This window comes from Gracilinanus agilis, chromosome 2, assembly GCF_016433145.1.
Source record: "Gracilinanus agilis isolate LMUSP501 chromosome 2, AgileGrace, whole genome shotgun sequence".
Lineage (NCBI taxonomy): Eukaryota > Metazoa > Chordata > Mammalia > Didelphimorphia > Didelphidae > Gracilinanus > Gracilinanus agilis.
Window position 1 is genome coordinate 269363995 of NC_058131.1, and position 14539 is coordinate 269378533.

Consider the following 14539-nt stretch of genomic DNA (forward strand, 5'->3'; position numbering starts at 1 on the left):
CACCATATGCTTGTCAACCTGGCTAAATGACAAACATCTCTGGGAGAGACCCCAGTGTTGCAGAAAGCAGAGCACAGAACAGTCTTCCAAACAAGGCTTAGCCAAGCTACAACATCTCCTTGCCTGGCATTCCCTAGTCTGGGCAAAAGACAAACTTCATGCTAACCCTATGAAAACAGTCAAGAGCAAGGAAAGACAGCCATCAGCCCTGAGCTGGTGAGAGGGAGAAAAATCCCAGGCTCTCAGTCTTCCCTGACTGTGACCTTCATGCTCCACTGGATTTCTGAAGATACTGAAATCTTGGCAGTCAAGTACACAGTCTGTGGGAACGAGGAAGTCTCTGATAGGCCTGCTGGTGAGAATTGGGACCAGCCAGGCAATTTTGGGGCCCTGTGAAATCCTAAGGAGACAGACAAAAACAGCAGTTTGTGCTTTGTGCTGGGAATGAGGAGAAACCAGTGGCCAAACTGTGGCATGCGAGCCATGTGAAGTAATTTGACAATGTGGCTTGTGGAGCAAGAGCCGTATGGCCACTTCCCTTCCTCAGAGGCAAGGGCAGCAGTCTCTTGGTCCTTCTCATACAGCTGCACCTTGAGTAGTAGAACCCGATTCTAGAGGGCCAGGGGCTAGAACAGACAAGGCCAGAATGCAGGAGAAATGCTCCCTTCCTCCCTCATAGGCCCTTTGGGTGGGTCAAAGATAATGAGAGAGATCTGAGAGAAAGCATGTACAGATGAGGACATGTGCTGATCAGGATAGAGCACAGTCATCCCATGTAATCAAAAGCTCACTACCATCCATGGAAAATGGAGCCTTTCAGAAGTGGCATTTGGATAATTTTAGTTTTTTACTCTTATGAACACTGCACATGACAATTACAATAAAAACACTGTGAGAAATACAAGTACAAAGAAAGAAATGAGAAAAGATAAAAGGAGAGAAAGACTAAATGAGGCTCATCACAACACCCAATCAGAAGATTTGAGTGAGTTAAGTGACTTAGATATGTCAGGTCTGGAGTGGAAAGGACCTGGTTTCAAATCTGACCTCAGACACTTCCTTGCTATGTGACCCTGGGCAAGTCACTTAACATCCCTTTGTTCCCGCTTCCTCAACAGTAAAGTGAGGACAATAAAAGCACTGATACTCCTCTAAGTAGTCATGAGGATCAAATGAGATAGTTGTAAAAAGCATATGGTGCTAGGGCAGCTAGTGGTTCAGAGGATAGAGAGCCTGGTGACAGATAGGCAGAAACATGTATAGATAAAGACACATGCAGATCAGGACAGAACACATTCATCCCATGTAATCAAAGCTCACTGCCGGGAGTCGGGAGTTTTGGGTTCAAAACTGGCCTTAGCTGCTTCTAAGCTATGTGATTCTGGACATGTTACTTAACTCCAATTGCCTAGCCCTTAATGCTCCTCTGTGTTGGAACCAATACTTGTCTTGATTCTAAGACAGATGGTAAGGGTTTAAAAAACAAGTTGAAAAACTACTACTGAGAAAGAAGTATAGTTCAGAAAGAGTTCAAAGAGGAGGTACAGAGCTAGAGTTCAAATCTCAGCTCTATAACTCTAGACCTTGGAGTAAGTCACTTAGTCAATAGTAGATAAATATTTATTAACTGCCTACTAAGCACTAGGGATACAAACAGGAAACAAAGGCAGTCCTTGCCCTCAAGTGGCATCAGCTAATGGGGAAAGACAATCCCCAGAAGGAAGCTTAAAAGCATGGAAAGTTGGAGAGTAGGCCAAAGGGACCCATATGTTGGAGAGGTCAGAGACATCCCAGAGGAGTTGGATTAGGTGCACAATGAGATGTTCATGGCTCCACCCTTCAATCAGAGAGGCAGAGAGTAGTGAGGAGGTAGGACTAGGATGGATGGGATCTTGCAGGATAGTGAGGCTCTCCCAATAATAAGCATTCTGGGGCATGGTGGAGAGGTCAGAGTACCTCTATAGGCCACAGTTTCCTAATCTGCACAGTGAAAGAACTGTACTAGAAGGCCTAATGGCACTCTAGTACCAAACTCATCTCATTGGAATTGGATCTAAACAATGTATTCATGTCAAGTTACTGGCTATATTCCGTGAGGAAGATGATTCTATGGATAAAGTTAGTTTTGCTATATAATGAAATATTTCTTGGAATCTTTGTCCATGTTTTTTTCCAACTGTAGTGTGAAGTGTTTTTCAGTTAGTTATGTCTTAAGTAGGCTTGGTGAATTACTGCAATCTCTAGATGAACTATAGATAATTTAAAAACTATCCATAGTATTTGGTGATATAAAAAAGATCTATTATTCAACATCTGCAACCTCTCAAACTGGAAAAGCCAGGACAACTTCTGACCTTAGTGAGTCTGCAGCTTTAAGAAGAAACAAAAGTTTCTATAAGGAGACAGGGGAATCCAATTATTTCCTTCTCTCTAGGGCAGAACAAGCTCATTCCTAGGAATCAGAAAGATCACAAATTCAAGGAAGACAGAGGTAAATTACAAGGACAGCGTGATGATTTGAGGGCTAAGTTTGAAGACTTGCAGAGGTTGGGATCTTGCTTTGTGTCTCTTGTAAACCCTTTCATGATTACTGGGTCTAATTCCCTAAGGTGAAGTCACTGAAACATCTGTTGGAAAAGTGGCACTTCTGGAACCAAATGCTGAGGGGATGTGGTGAAAAGCACAATCCCAGCCAGGTGGGAAGAATTAGGAAATGTTTCCTGGAAGACAAGAGTTTAGAGGATAGTTTGGAAGGATGGAAGGAAAAGCAGTTGGCAGAAAAGGAGGATGAAGGGTTTTTAGCTGGGGGAGATACATGAGCAAAAAGAGGCATAGAGGTAGAGATGAGATGTCTTATACATGAGATGTTGTGCAGATGTTTTGGACCAGAAAGGAATGTGCTGAGAAGTGATAGGAGGGGATAAGGTTAAGGATGAGGGAAGTCTGAAAATCATAAATGAATTTTCACACTATTCTTTAGACCCTTGACTTCTAGCTATGGCCCTTCTGGTTTCTGGGGTTTCTAAAGTCTCCAAAGCAGCAATGGAAATGGAAGAGCATACTATGGACAGTAAAGTCTAGCCCTGGGAATTTTCTCATTAGCTAGTCACTGCTACCAAAAGATAGGAAGCAGAGGAGTGGACAATCCTTCCTCTTCTCTATTTTGCGGGTCTTTCTTGATTGTGACATTTGGTAACTTTGATCATTGATACTTTACAGTACATAACACCAGAGCATTACAGGATCTCCTCAATGAAATCCACAATCATTCATGAGATAGCTCTAGGAATCAACACTGGAAAAACCAAGATGATTAAGAATACCTAATGCATAGATTATGACATAAAGTTGCGTGAGCAGCCAATCAGCACAAATGACTCAGAGAGGCAATGCAAAGGGATAGAACTGAATAAGAGGTTAGCAGACAACCAGAAAATCACACAGTCCTGTGAAAAGGTGCTCCCTGCTCTGAAATACCAGTTAGGTATTATTTAATACCAGTGTTCTTTTGATGATGCTATATGGCTCCAAGTTAGGGAAAAATCAGTCTTAGAACAATAAAATTGCAGATACCCCAAAGGGTAATGGGTACTAAAAAACTACAAACTATTATTCAAGATGATTTGTGAGTAAGAAGTGGCATAAAAATATATCATCAAAGACACATGTGGCTGGAAAGGGATGTGGGATTGTCTTGTAGTGAGAGAGATGGATGAATAGGTCAAATGTATATTTAGATCCATAAAATATTAAATGAATAAAAGGAAGATGTTTAGAATTCCTCTGATACTTAATGCTTTTCTCAACCTGACTCCAGCCTTCTTCTACATCACCAACTCCCTACATTCTTGCTCCTCCTCTCACACAGTACTTTATGTCTTTCCTTCATACCTGGAAGCCACTCCAACCTCACCTACAATTCTTCAAATCAAGAAGGATTTATTAAAGCAGCATCTACTATGTGCCAGAATATAAGAAAGGCAAAAAACAGCCCCTGCTCTCAAGGAGTTCACAGTCTAATAAGGAAGACAACATCCAAACTATGTAAAAACAAGATACAGACAGGATAAACTAGAAATAATCTCTCAGAGGGAAGGCACTAGCATGGCAGGAGACCAGGAAAAGGTTCTTGCAAAGGAAAGATTTTGGCTGAGGCCTGAAGGTTGTCAGAAACACCAGGAGACAAGAGGAAGAGAGAGAATTTCAGGCATGGGGGACAACCATTGAAAAATCTTGGAGTCAGGTGGAGTGTCATCTTCTGAGAATACATATGAGGCTCAAACAAGGGCAATAGCTGTGTCAGAGGAGAGAAGGGGGTAGATACAAGAGATGTTATGAACCCTTCATTAACAGCAAATAATTACTGTACAATAACTACATACTTGGGGCTGTGCTGTGGGGGATAAGGAGAGGGGAGGAAGGAACAAATATTTAAATGCCTACTATGTGCCACGCACTGTGCTAAGTGCTTTAGAAATGATCTCATTTGATTCTTACAACAATCCTATGAAGTGTTGTTATTGGCATTTTACAGATGGGGAAACTGAGACATATAGCAGGTATGTGACTTGCCCAGGGTCACCCCAGCTAGTAAGTATCTGAGGCCAAATTTGAACTAAATTCTTCCCGATCCCAGGGCACCACTTAGCTGCCTGGGGGAATGAAGAAACAATAAACTACCCTCACTAAGTGTATAGCTTAGATGGAGATAAGATACAAGATAAAATAATTCTGGTAGGAGGCAGTGTATGGTTAGGGCTAAATGTCTACCTGCATACATGCTTAGCCATTTTGCCTCATCTGTTGGTTGAAGAGGGGACGTGAAGAACAAGGGTCAAAGAATAACCATATTTGCAAACTACATCCACAATCATGAAACTGCCTTTGTTCCCCAAACACTGTCTCTTCTGACTATACCTAACTCCTCTATCCTTCTAGTTACTTGGATGAGAAAATTCCAGCTAGTGTGGAACTAACTTTCAAAGCTGAGCTTAAAGGGTAGAATAATTAGACCTTTTACTCATCTACCACTTTGGGATTGGGAAGAGAATGGAGGGGAAGGCAAAGAAAAGACAGGACAAGACTCAGGTCTGCTTACAATGCTTCAGAGGGATGGAACATTCCTACAAATAAAAGAAGTGCTAAAATCATTGCCTTATAATCAAGCCTTCCAATGTTTAAGTCCTATCTGCACAGAATAATCATGATGCTGCTGAGAAGTGAAGGGATAGCTTGGAAAGTAAAGATTCCTTCACCAGCTACTCCATGGAATTTGGGGCAGCCTTGGCACTCTGGAGGGGAAACTTGCAGAGGATTAGAACACAGGAGCTACACATGGGAGCTGAAATGGCCCAAGAAGAGATAGGTCCCACCTTGTGAGCATCCCAGGATAGGGGTGGGGTGGGGGGATGCAGAGGGAACAGAATCCATAAAGGAAAACCACAGGACTGAAGCCTTTCACATAAGAACTTCCCCCAACCAAACCTCAGGCTACATGGATGGTAGACCCTAGGGGTCAGGAAGTGCTGCTAAAGGCACCCACAAGTTTGCAGCTCTTGAACCTTGACTTTATACCTCACCTCCTGTGATTCTATGATGAATGTCACCCACAGATTCAATGACATGCCTCTTCTCTGACCACAAAAAGACTAAAAACAATAACATAGGTTAAAAACAAAATGAATGCAAAGTGTGAAACAGATCCCAGACCCCTGGGAGGATGCCCTTTTAACATGGCAGTGCTGGTTGTGTTCTGGCTTAAAGACTTATTCACTGCAGGCCTGCCTTTGGGGCCCTTCTGATTGGCCAGGACCCTGTGGGCTCCTTTAGGCTCCTGATCTCGGGTTCCATCTGTGCACAGGAATGAACAGTCACTTATCTTAGGAAGCTTTTTATCTTGGGGACCCCACCCAGCCAGCCCCACAACCTAGGCTCTGACCCAGGGAGGAGGAGGAGGAGACTGTGCTCCTGTGCTTCTTTCTTCATGAGTGAGAAAGGCAGGAGCTGTGAGTTCTCAGCTCCATCTGCATTGACGTTACAGCCACATGAAAGGAGCCCAAGCCTGCTGTGCATACTGTGGGCACAGAGGCTTTCAAGAAGCAGGCTGTTTCCAACCTAATCGACAGCTTGAGGGATCTCTATTACTAATCACCCACCAATACCCTGTGAGTTCCCAGGATGACTTCAAAGCTCCTCACGAGGTGCCCCCAGTGGAGTGCTTTTCACATGGTCAGGGTGGTTCCCACTTCCCCCCATCACATGGACTTTGGTGGCATTTCTGCTTAGCATGCATCAGTGTCCACAGGGATGTGCTGTCCAAGGCAGAGCTTTTTACCTCTTAAATTTCAAAGATGGTAAAACTCACTTGGAAACATGGACAAAGCTCTGTAATTTCAATTTCAAAGTGTATCTTGTCAGTTCTTAGTTTTTTCCATCATGCTGCTTCCTTTCATTTATTTTAAATTGTACTGGGGTCAAAGATTTTTAGAAGCCTCAAAGGAGAATCAATGAGATCACTAGAAAGAATTGAGGTTAGCTGAGGGTTAGGGTCATACCCTACTACAAGTAAAGTTTGGTCATCAGGTAAAAGAAGAGAGCAAGAGAGGGGAAAAGATTTTTTGGGGCTGTGATTCATTTAGCAGGAAAAAAGTCATCAGTCTGAGCTCTAGAAAAGACAATCAACATACAGAGAGATGAATTAAAACCTGGGAAGTATAAAGAAGCTTGGTTCAAATTTAAAATCCTTTTTTGTTTTTAACAAGATTAGAATTTCAACAAAGCCATAAAAACTCAAAGTTGCAAATGTCAAATAGAAAATGTAAAACACTATTTAGCAAAAGTCCATTTTGTTTTTTCTCATAATAGGAGAAATTTCTCCAACCCCCTTTGCTTCCTAATGTCACCCAAGTCCCTAATATACTAGGGTATCCTTCACAGATTGGGCTTTTTAATGATGATCCTTTCTTTTCACCCTCTCTTGGCTTCTCCATGATGGAGTTAGGATATAACATAGGTTATATCCTATGTTTCTTTTCTGTTCCTACTTTTACCAATAATGTTTAAATACAATGAATTAGAAATGTCACATTTAAGGTTCTTCTCTCTACAGCTCTGTAGAGTAGATACTTAAATTTGATCAACAAATGATAAAAAAAATTACTGACATCAGACACATAGTTTGTAGAACATATCAATGACAAGTGCCCCTGATTACCAAAGATCTTGCCTAAAAATGTGGGTATGATGTTTTCTTAGTCAGGAAATTCCTTCCTGAAGTTTTTCTACTTATTTTGCCATAGGGTTGCTAAAAGGCCATTGACTGGGTTAATATGGCAATCTGGCATGCCAGTGTGTGCCAGATTGACTAATATTCACCTTGCCTTAATAGTCAAGTCCAAAGCAAACAGAATCTTTAGGACAAATAACATTTGTTTTCCTACTCCATAACAAACTTCCATGAAAAAGCATTCATTAAAAAGTAGTGATAACAATTTAATAGTCAAATAGAAATATCCACCTTTCAAACCAGGTCATGTTCCTACCCTTAAAATTGCTTTTCTTGCCATCTGAAACAATAGAAATTTCAAGAAGAAGAAATATGTTTAAGGTATGAGTTGGCTAGGCTTACATCTTAGCTTAGAATTTTGTTTTCAGTGCCAACAGTAATTCGGGACTAATTAATTGACTAGCCTGGTTTTGCCAGGCTTTGGGCATACAAAGACAAAAATGAAACTCTCTGCCCTTAATGAGCTTGAATTTATTCTATCAAGTGACAAAGTGTACATATAAGCATATGCAAAATACATACCAAGTAAATCCAGAGGAGTTTGGTATGGGGTTAAGGGAGCCCTCATGGTTGGGAGAAGCAAGGAAAGTCTTTTTATGCAGAAGAAAGACTTGGGCTTTGAAGGGGTTATAATCAGGTTAGATTTTACATAGATGCAATGGAAAACAAAAAAAACAACCAACCAGCTTCTCTTAGCCAGAAAAACCAACAGAAGTCAACTGTAAAACTCCAGGTAGTCATCAATGCCTTCAAGGTACCCCTATCATATAACATTAGCTTATTGAATTCAGAATCAGAGTGGATTTGCCTTTAAATCAGGAGTAGGAGGAAAGGAAAACCTAAGAAATTCAACGTGCCACATATTTTTGAGGGGGATGGGGAAGAAAACCCAAAACTGAGAAGGGAGAAAGTTTGCTACTGACATCCACCTATTTCTACTAAACCATCAGTCCCAGCAATTTGAAGCTTTTCTTTTCTTTTCCTTTTTTTTTTTTTTTTTTTAATAAAAGCCCTTACTTTCTGTCTTAGAATCAATACTGTGTATTGGTTCCAAGGCAGAAGAGTAGTAAGGGCTAGGCAATGAGGGTCAAATGACTTGCCCAGGGTCACACGGCTAGGAAGTGTCTAAGGCCAGATTTGAACTCAAGACCTCCTGTCTCTAGGCCTGGATTTCAATCCACTGAGCCACCCAGCTACCCCCAATTTGAAGTTTTTCTGAAGTCATGATATGCACCTAATCATGTTTGCTGCATCCTGAAACATATCCCTCAATCACTGCTCCAAGGGTGGTATATGTATTTTTATTTTTCAAGTTAAAGTGAATCACATTTAGTTTGCTTTGATAAAGTCTGAGGAGAGAGCTTCATGATGCTCCTAGAGATCTCAAGGAGATGCCTTGGTGCTGTTAAGCAATTGTGAATGATTGCATCATGTTCTGAGAACATTCTATTCTTTCCTAACTCACACCACTCCTAAGTCTACAGAGCCCTAAGAAAAGGAAAAAACTACAAGGATAGAAGCTTGTATGTAGCATCAAGCAGGGGATGCTGGGAGTCCCAGGCCTACCTGGCAGCGGCTGAAGATGTCAGTGAGAGTAACGCGGACATTGAAGTGCTTCAGGACGCTGAGTGCTTGCTGTTTAGCCTTGTCAGAACAGTTTACAGAAAAGCACCTTCCTTCCCCAACCTGGGCCTGTAGCTGCAAAACACAGATATACAGGGAGAAAAGGCTGAGCTTTGTGGAAAGAGGATCATTCATCCTCCCAGAGGCCAAGTTTTTTTTTGTTTTTTTTTTTGTTTTTTTTTTTACAATCTTACGCCTGAAATTCAGAGAGGACTTGGGTTCTGTGCCCACCCCAGATGGCATTCATGTAAAACATGGGGTTGTCCCGACTGCTCCTAAGAATCTGTGAAAAACCCTGGCTGCCAATCTTCCATATGTAGTTCCAAGACTGATGATTCCTGATTTTTAGAGGATTATGTCAGGCCCAACAGGGAGCAGGGCAAGGACTGAGTATTCAAAGAACAAGAGAAGAGGAAAGATGACGGCTTACAGGGGAGACTTAAATGCTATATTAGGAGTTGTAGTGTTAATAAAAAAAACAAGACCCTTGTCCCCAAGGAGCTCTAGAGATGCAGAGCTGATGAAGGCAGGGACACAGCCCTGATAGGGCACCTGGGTATAAATATCCATGGCTCAGGGCATTTGGCTCTGGAGACTCTCCTAGGAAAATAAGATTAGGGGATCCCACTTTTTCAGCCTAAATTAATCTCCATGGAAAGCCTCACAAACGTGTGGCTGGGATTAGGGAGAACATTTTTAGAAATGTGAACAGAAACATGGTGAAGAGCTAAGACTTTCCCATTCTGAAGACCAAGTACACACAAAGTCAAGGAATGCAGAAAGTTTAGCTAAGCAACTGAGAATTTACCTTCTGATATGGCAATCCAGAGGTCAATATGATTCTTCCCTCCTTTCTGGCAATCTAGAGGCAAAATTTAAGTTAATATGAGTTAGTTGGGGGAAATGGCAGATAAATCAGTGTCTTTTTTGCCCCTCCTAAGAACAAAAAGGAAATATTACTTCTCTCAAAGGGTGGTGGTGTAGAAGAGGATGATTCCTTAAAGGCAGTGGTCTGATCATGTCAGGCACTCAGTAAGCATTTATTAGGCACTTACGAGGTGCCAGATGATATGCTAAGCAAAAGGGATATAAGAAAAGAAAAAAATCAGTCTTTGCCCCTCAAGGAACTCACAATCTGATGGGGGAAATAACACACAAACAAATATACTCGAACAAGCTATACATGGGATAAATAGGAGATAATGAATGGAAGGAAGGATGCAGAATTAAGAAGAATTGAGAAAGCTTTCCTGCAAAAGATCAAATTTTAGCTGGGATTTAAAAGAAGTCAGGGAAGCCCAGATGTAGCAGTGAGGAGAGAGAAAGAACATCGAGATAGGAGGGATATCCAGTAAAAATGCCTGGAGTCAAGAGATGGATTGTCTTGTTGAGAAATATCAAGGAGGTTGGTGTCACTGAATTGAAGAGTATTGGCAGTGGTGGGTGGATGGCTGGGTGGGGTGTGTATGGTATAAGAAGACTAGAAAGATTTGGGGGGGCAGTTTATAAAGTCTTGATTTACTAATATTTTGTTTTTAATTTGATTATATGAAAAAACATTTTAACCTTTGATTTCTTTAAGTTTGAGCTAGATTCTCACCTTTTCTTTCCCCTCTCTGAGATGGCAAGCAATCTGATATAGATTTACATGTTTAACACTGTAAGACATTGTTCCATATTAGTCCTTTTGTGAAAGACAACTTGAGCAAGTGAAAGAAAAGTGAAGAAATAAAGTAAAATATAGTATGCCCTGGTCTGCCTTCAGAATCCATCAGTTATTTCTCTAGAGGTGGATGGCATTTTTCATCACGAGTCCTTGAGGATTTTCTTGGATCACTAATTTGCTAGGAATAGCCAAATCATTTATAAATGTTGATTATATAATATTGTTGTTACTGTGTACAATGTCCTCCTGGTTCTGCTCACTTCACTTTGCATCACATGTTAAGTCTTTCCAGGGCTTTCTAAAACCATCCTTCACATTACTTCTTATAGCACAGTAATATTTTATTACAATCATACACCACAGTTTGTTTAGTCATTCCCCAAGTGATAGACATCCCTACAGTTTTGAATTCTTTGTCACCACAAAAAGAGCAGTTATAAATATTTTTGCACAGATAGGTCCTTTCTTCCTTTTAAAAATCTCTTTGGGATATAGACTTAGTAGTGGTTCACTGCAGGGTCAAGGTATGCATAATTTTAAAGTTCTTTGGGCAGAGTTCTAAATCACTCTAGAATGGTTAGATCAGTTCACAGCTCTATACAAAGTGCATTAGTCTCAATTTTGCCACATCTCCTTCAGTATTTATGATTTTCCTTTTCTGTCATATTAATCAATCTGATATATGTGAGGTGGCACCTTAGGGTTGTTTTAATTTGCGTCATTCCTCTAATCAAGAGGGATTTAGAGCATAAAGGGTTTTGAAAGGCAGAAAGAAGATTTTGTATTTGATCCTGGAAGTAATAGGGAGCTACTACAATTTGCTGAATATGGGGAGGGACTGATTGTGTGTGTGTATGTGTATGTATGTGTGTGTGCGTGCATGTGCACGTGAGTGTGAGAAAGAGGAGAGAGAGAGAGAGAGAGAGAGAGAGAGAGAGAGAGAGAGAGAGAGAGAGAGGTAGGTTAGACCTGTGCTTTACAAAATCACATTTGCAATAGAATAGAGGGCAGAGGAGTGGATAGAAATTTGTGGCAGGCAGATTAATGAACAGGCTATTGTGATAATTCAGATATGAGGAGATGAGGGCCTAGAGCAGGGTATTAGAGGAAAGAAGAGGGATATATACAAAAAATGTTACAAGGACAAAATTCACAGCCTCTTGAATAAATTGGTTAAGGGAAGTTGAGAGTGAGGCACCAAAGATGACACCTAGGTTTCAAGACTAGAGGGCAGGGAGTATCCTCATAAGTAATAAGGAAGTCTAGAAGAGGAAAGGAAAGAGTATAGGTATAAGGATAATGACTTCAGTTTTGGACATATTGAGTTTAGGATGTCTCCTAGACTTCAGTTTGAGATGTTGGAGATTTGAGCCTGGAGGTCAGCGGAGAAGTTAGAGCTAGAAAGATTTGAGAATCATTAGCATACAGATGATAATTGGATCCATTGGAGATGATAAGATCACCAAGCGATATAATATGAAAGGAGAATAGGACCCAGGACAGAGTCTTGTGGGATACCCCTAGTAAGAAGGTATGAGCTAGAAGACAATCCAGTAGAAACTTGGAAGAATTGGTCAAATAGGTGGGATAATAAGGAAAGAGTGGTGCACTGAAAACCTAGAGAGAAGAGAACATCAAAGAGAAGATGACTGACAGGTTCAATGGCTGCAGAGAGGTCAAGAAGGATAAGGATTGAAAACAGGCTATTGGATTTGACAATTAAGAGATCACTAGTAACTTTGGATAGAATAGTCTTGAATGGTGAAGCTGGAAGCTAGATTGCAGAGACTTAAGAAGAGGATAAGAGGAAAGGAAGTAGAGGCATTTATTATAGACCTTCTCAAAGAGTTGAGCAACAAAGGGCAAAAGGGGATAAAAATTACTGGGGATGGAAGGATATTTTTTTTTTACGCAACTATAGATATCTTTGTTTACTTTGAAAACTCCTTGTTCCTTTGTCCATTTATCAATTGGGGAATGACTTGTATTCTTATGAATTTGACTAATTTCTCTGCATATGTGAGAAATGAGGCTTTTATTAGAAAAATTTATAATTTTTTCATAATTATTGTATATTACCTTCCATCCTATTCCCAGCCCCCCAACCTACTCTCTCTTTTTTCACCCTGTCCATACATAACACTGCTTTGCTTCTGACCACCACCTCCCCTAGTCCAAACTCCCTTTCAACCTCCTCCCATTCTTTTCTGTTCCTACTTTCTTTTAGGATAAGAAATCTCCATACTCAACTGACTGTATATGGTATTCCCTCCCTGAGCCAATTCCCATGAGGGCAAGGTTCAAGCACTCCCCTCCCTACTTCCTCCATCTTCCCCTTCACTGTAAAACTTTTTCATGACATAATTTACCCCATTCACCTCTCCCTTCCCCCTTATCCCAATGCATTCCTTTTTCTCACCCTTTAATTTTATTTTTTTTAGGTATCATCTCATTATAGTCAACTTACACCCATGCTCTGTCTAACTGCCCTAATAATGATAACATTCTTAGGAGTCATAAGTATCATCTTCCCTTGTAGGAATGTTAACATTCTAACCTTATTGAATCTCTTGATTTCTCTTTCCTTTAGTTTTTTTGTGCTGCTGCTGCTTCTTCTTTTTTTAAACCCTTACCTTCCACCTTAGAATCAATACCATATATTGGGTCCGAGGCAGAAGAGTGGTAAGGGGTAGGCAATGGGGGTTAAGTGACTTTCCCAGGGTCATACAGATAGGAAGTGTCTGAGATCAAATTTGAACCTAGGACCTCCTGTTTCTAGGCCTGACTCTCAATACACTTAGCTACCCAGCTGCCCCCTTTTTGTGCTTCTTTACTTTTTACTTCTTACTCTTTATTTTTCTGAGCATCTCTCAAGTCTAGTATTTCAAAGTCAGATTTTCTATTCAGCTCTAGTCTTTTCTCAGGAATGTTTGAAAGTCACCTATTTAATTGAATACCCATTTTGTTCCTTGAAGGACATATTCAGTTTTGCCAGGCAGGTAATTCTTAGTTATAATCCTAGCTCCTTTGCCTTTTCACTGTCATATTCCAGGACCTCTGATCTTTTAATGTAGAAACTGCTAAAGCTTGTGTTAAACTGACTGTGGATCCAAGATATCTGAATTGTTTTCAATTTCTATTTTTCCCTCTGATTCTAGAATATTGGGATAGTGTTTTCCTTAACTGATTGATTGGTTGATTCTTTCTTTCTTCTTACTCTCTGTCTTAGAATTGACTAAGTATCAATTCTAAGGCAGAAGAGTGGTAAGGGCTAGGCAAATAAAATTAAGTGATCTGCTCAGGATGACAAACCTAGGAAGTGTCTGAGTCCAGATTTAAACCCTGGACTTCACATCTTCAGGCCTGGTTCTCTATCCACTGAACCACCTTGCTACTTTGATAACTTTTTGAAAGATGATGTCTAGGCTCTTTTTTTGATAATGGCTTTCAGATAGTCTAATAATTCTTAAATTATCTTTTTTCCTGGCTCCATTTTCCAGGTCAGATGTTTTTCTAATGAGATAATTTAATTTTTCTTCCATTTGCTTATTCTTTTGATTTTGTTTTGTTATTTCTTGATGGCTCATGGAATCAGAGTCTCCTTGCTGAAATCTAATTTTTAAGAAATTACTTTCTTCAGATGAATTTTTATACATCTTTTGCAATGTGGCCAATTCTGCTTCATAAAGAGGTCTTAGATTTTGGAGCCTCTTTTACCTTTTGGTCTATTCTCTCTTTTAAAAGATTGTTTACTTTGGTATTTTTTTATGCCTCCTTTACCAAACTATTGACTCTTTTTTCATGATTTTCTTGCACCATTCTCATTTCTTTTCCCAATTTTCTCTCTGCCTCTCTTATTGGATTTTAAAAATCCATTTTGAGCTCTTACAGAAATTCTTTTTGGTCTTGAGACCAATTCACATTTTTCTTTGAGACTTAGAATGTAGTTGTATTGACTATTATCG

General features: G+C 40.3%; 1 protein-coding gene across 1 annotated transcript in view; it reads right to left on the reverse strand.

Moving 5' to 3' along the window:
- EXD3 (exonuclease 3'-5' domain containing 3) overlaps window positions 1-14539 on the reverse strand; it is a 269262-nt gene that overhangs the window by 153362 nt on the left and 101361 nt on the right. The window contains exons 17-18 of the mRNA XM_044659662.1: window positions 9717-9770; window positions 8852-8983 (exon numbers count right to left, since the gene is read on the reverse strand). Of these exons, the coding sequence (XP_044515597.1) occupies window positions 8852-8983; window positions 9717-9770 (186 nt within the window). The remainder of the gene's footprint in view (window positions 1-8851; window positions 8984-9716; window positions 9771-14539) is intronic.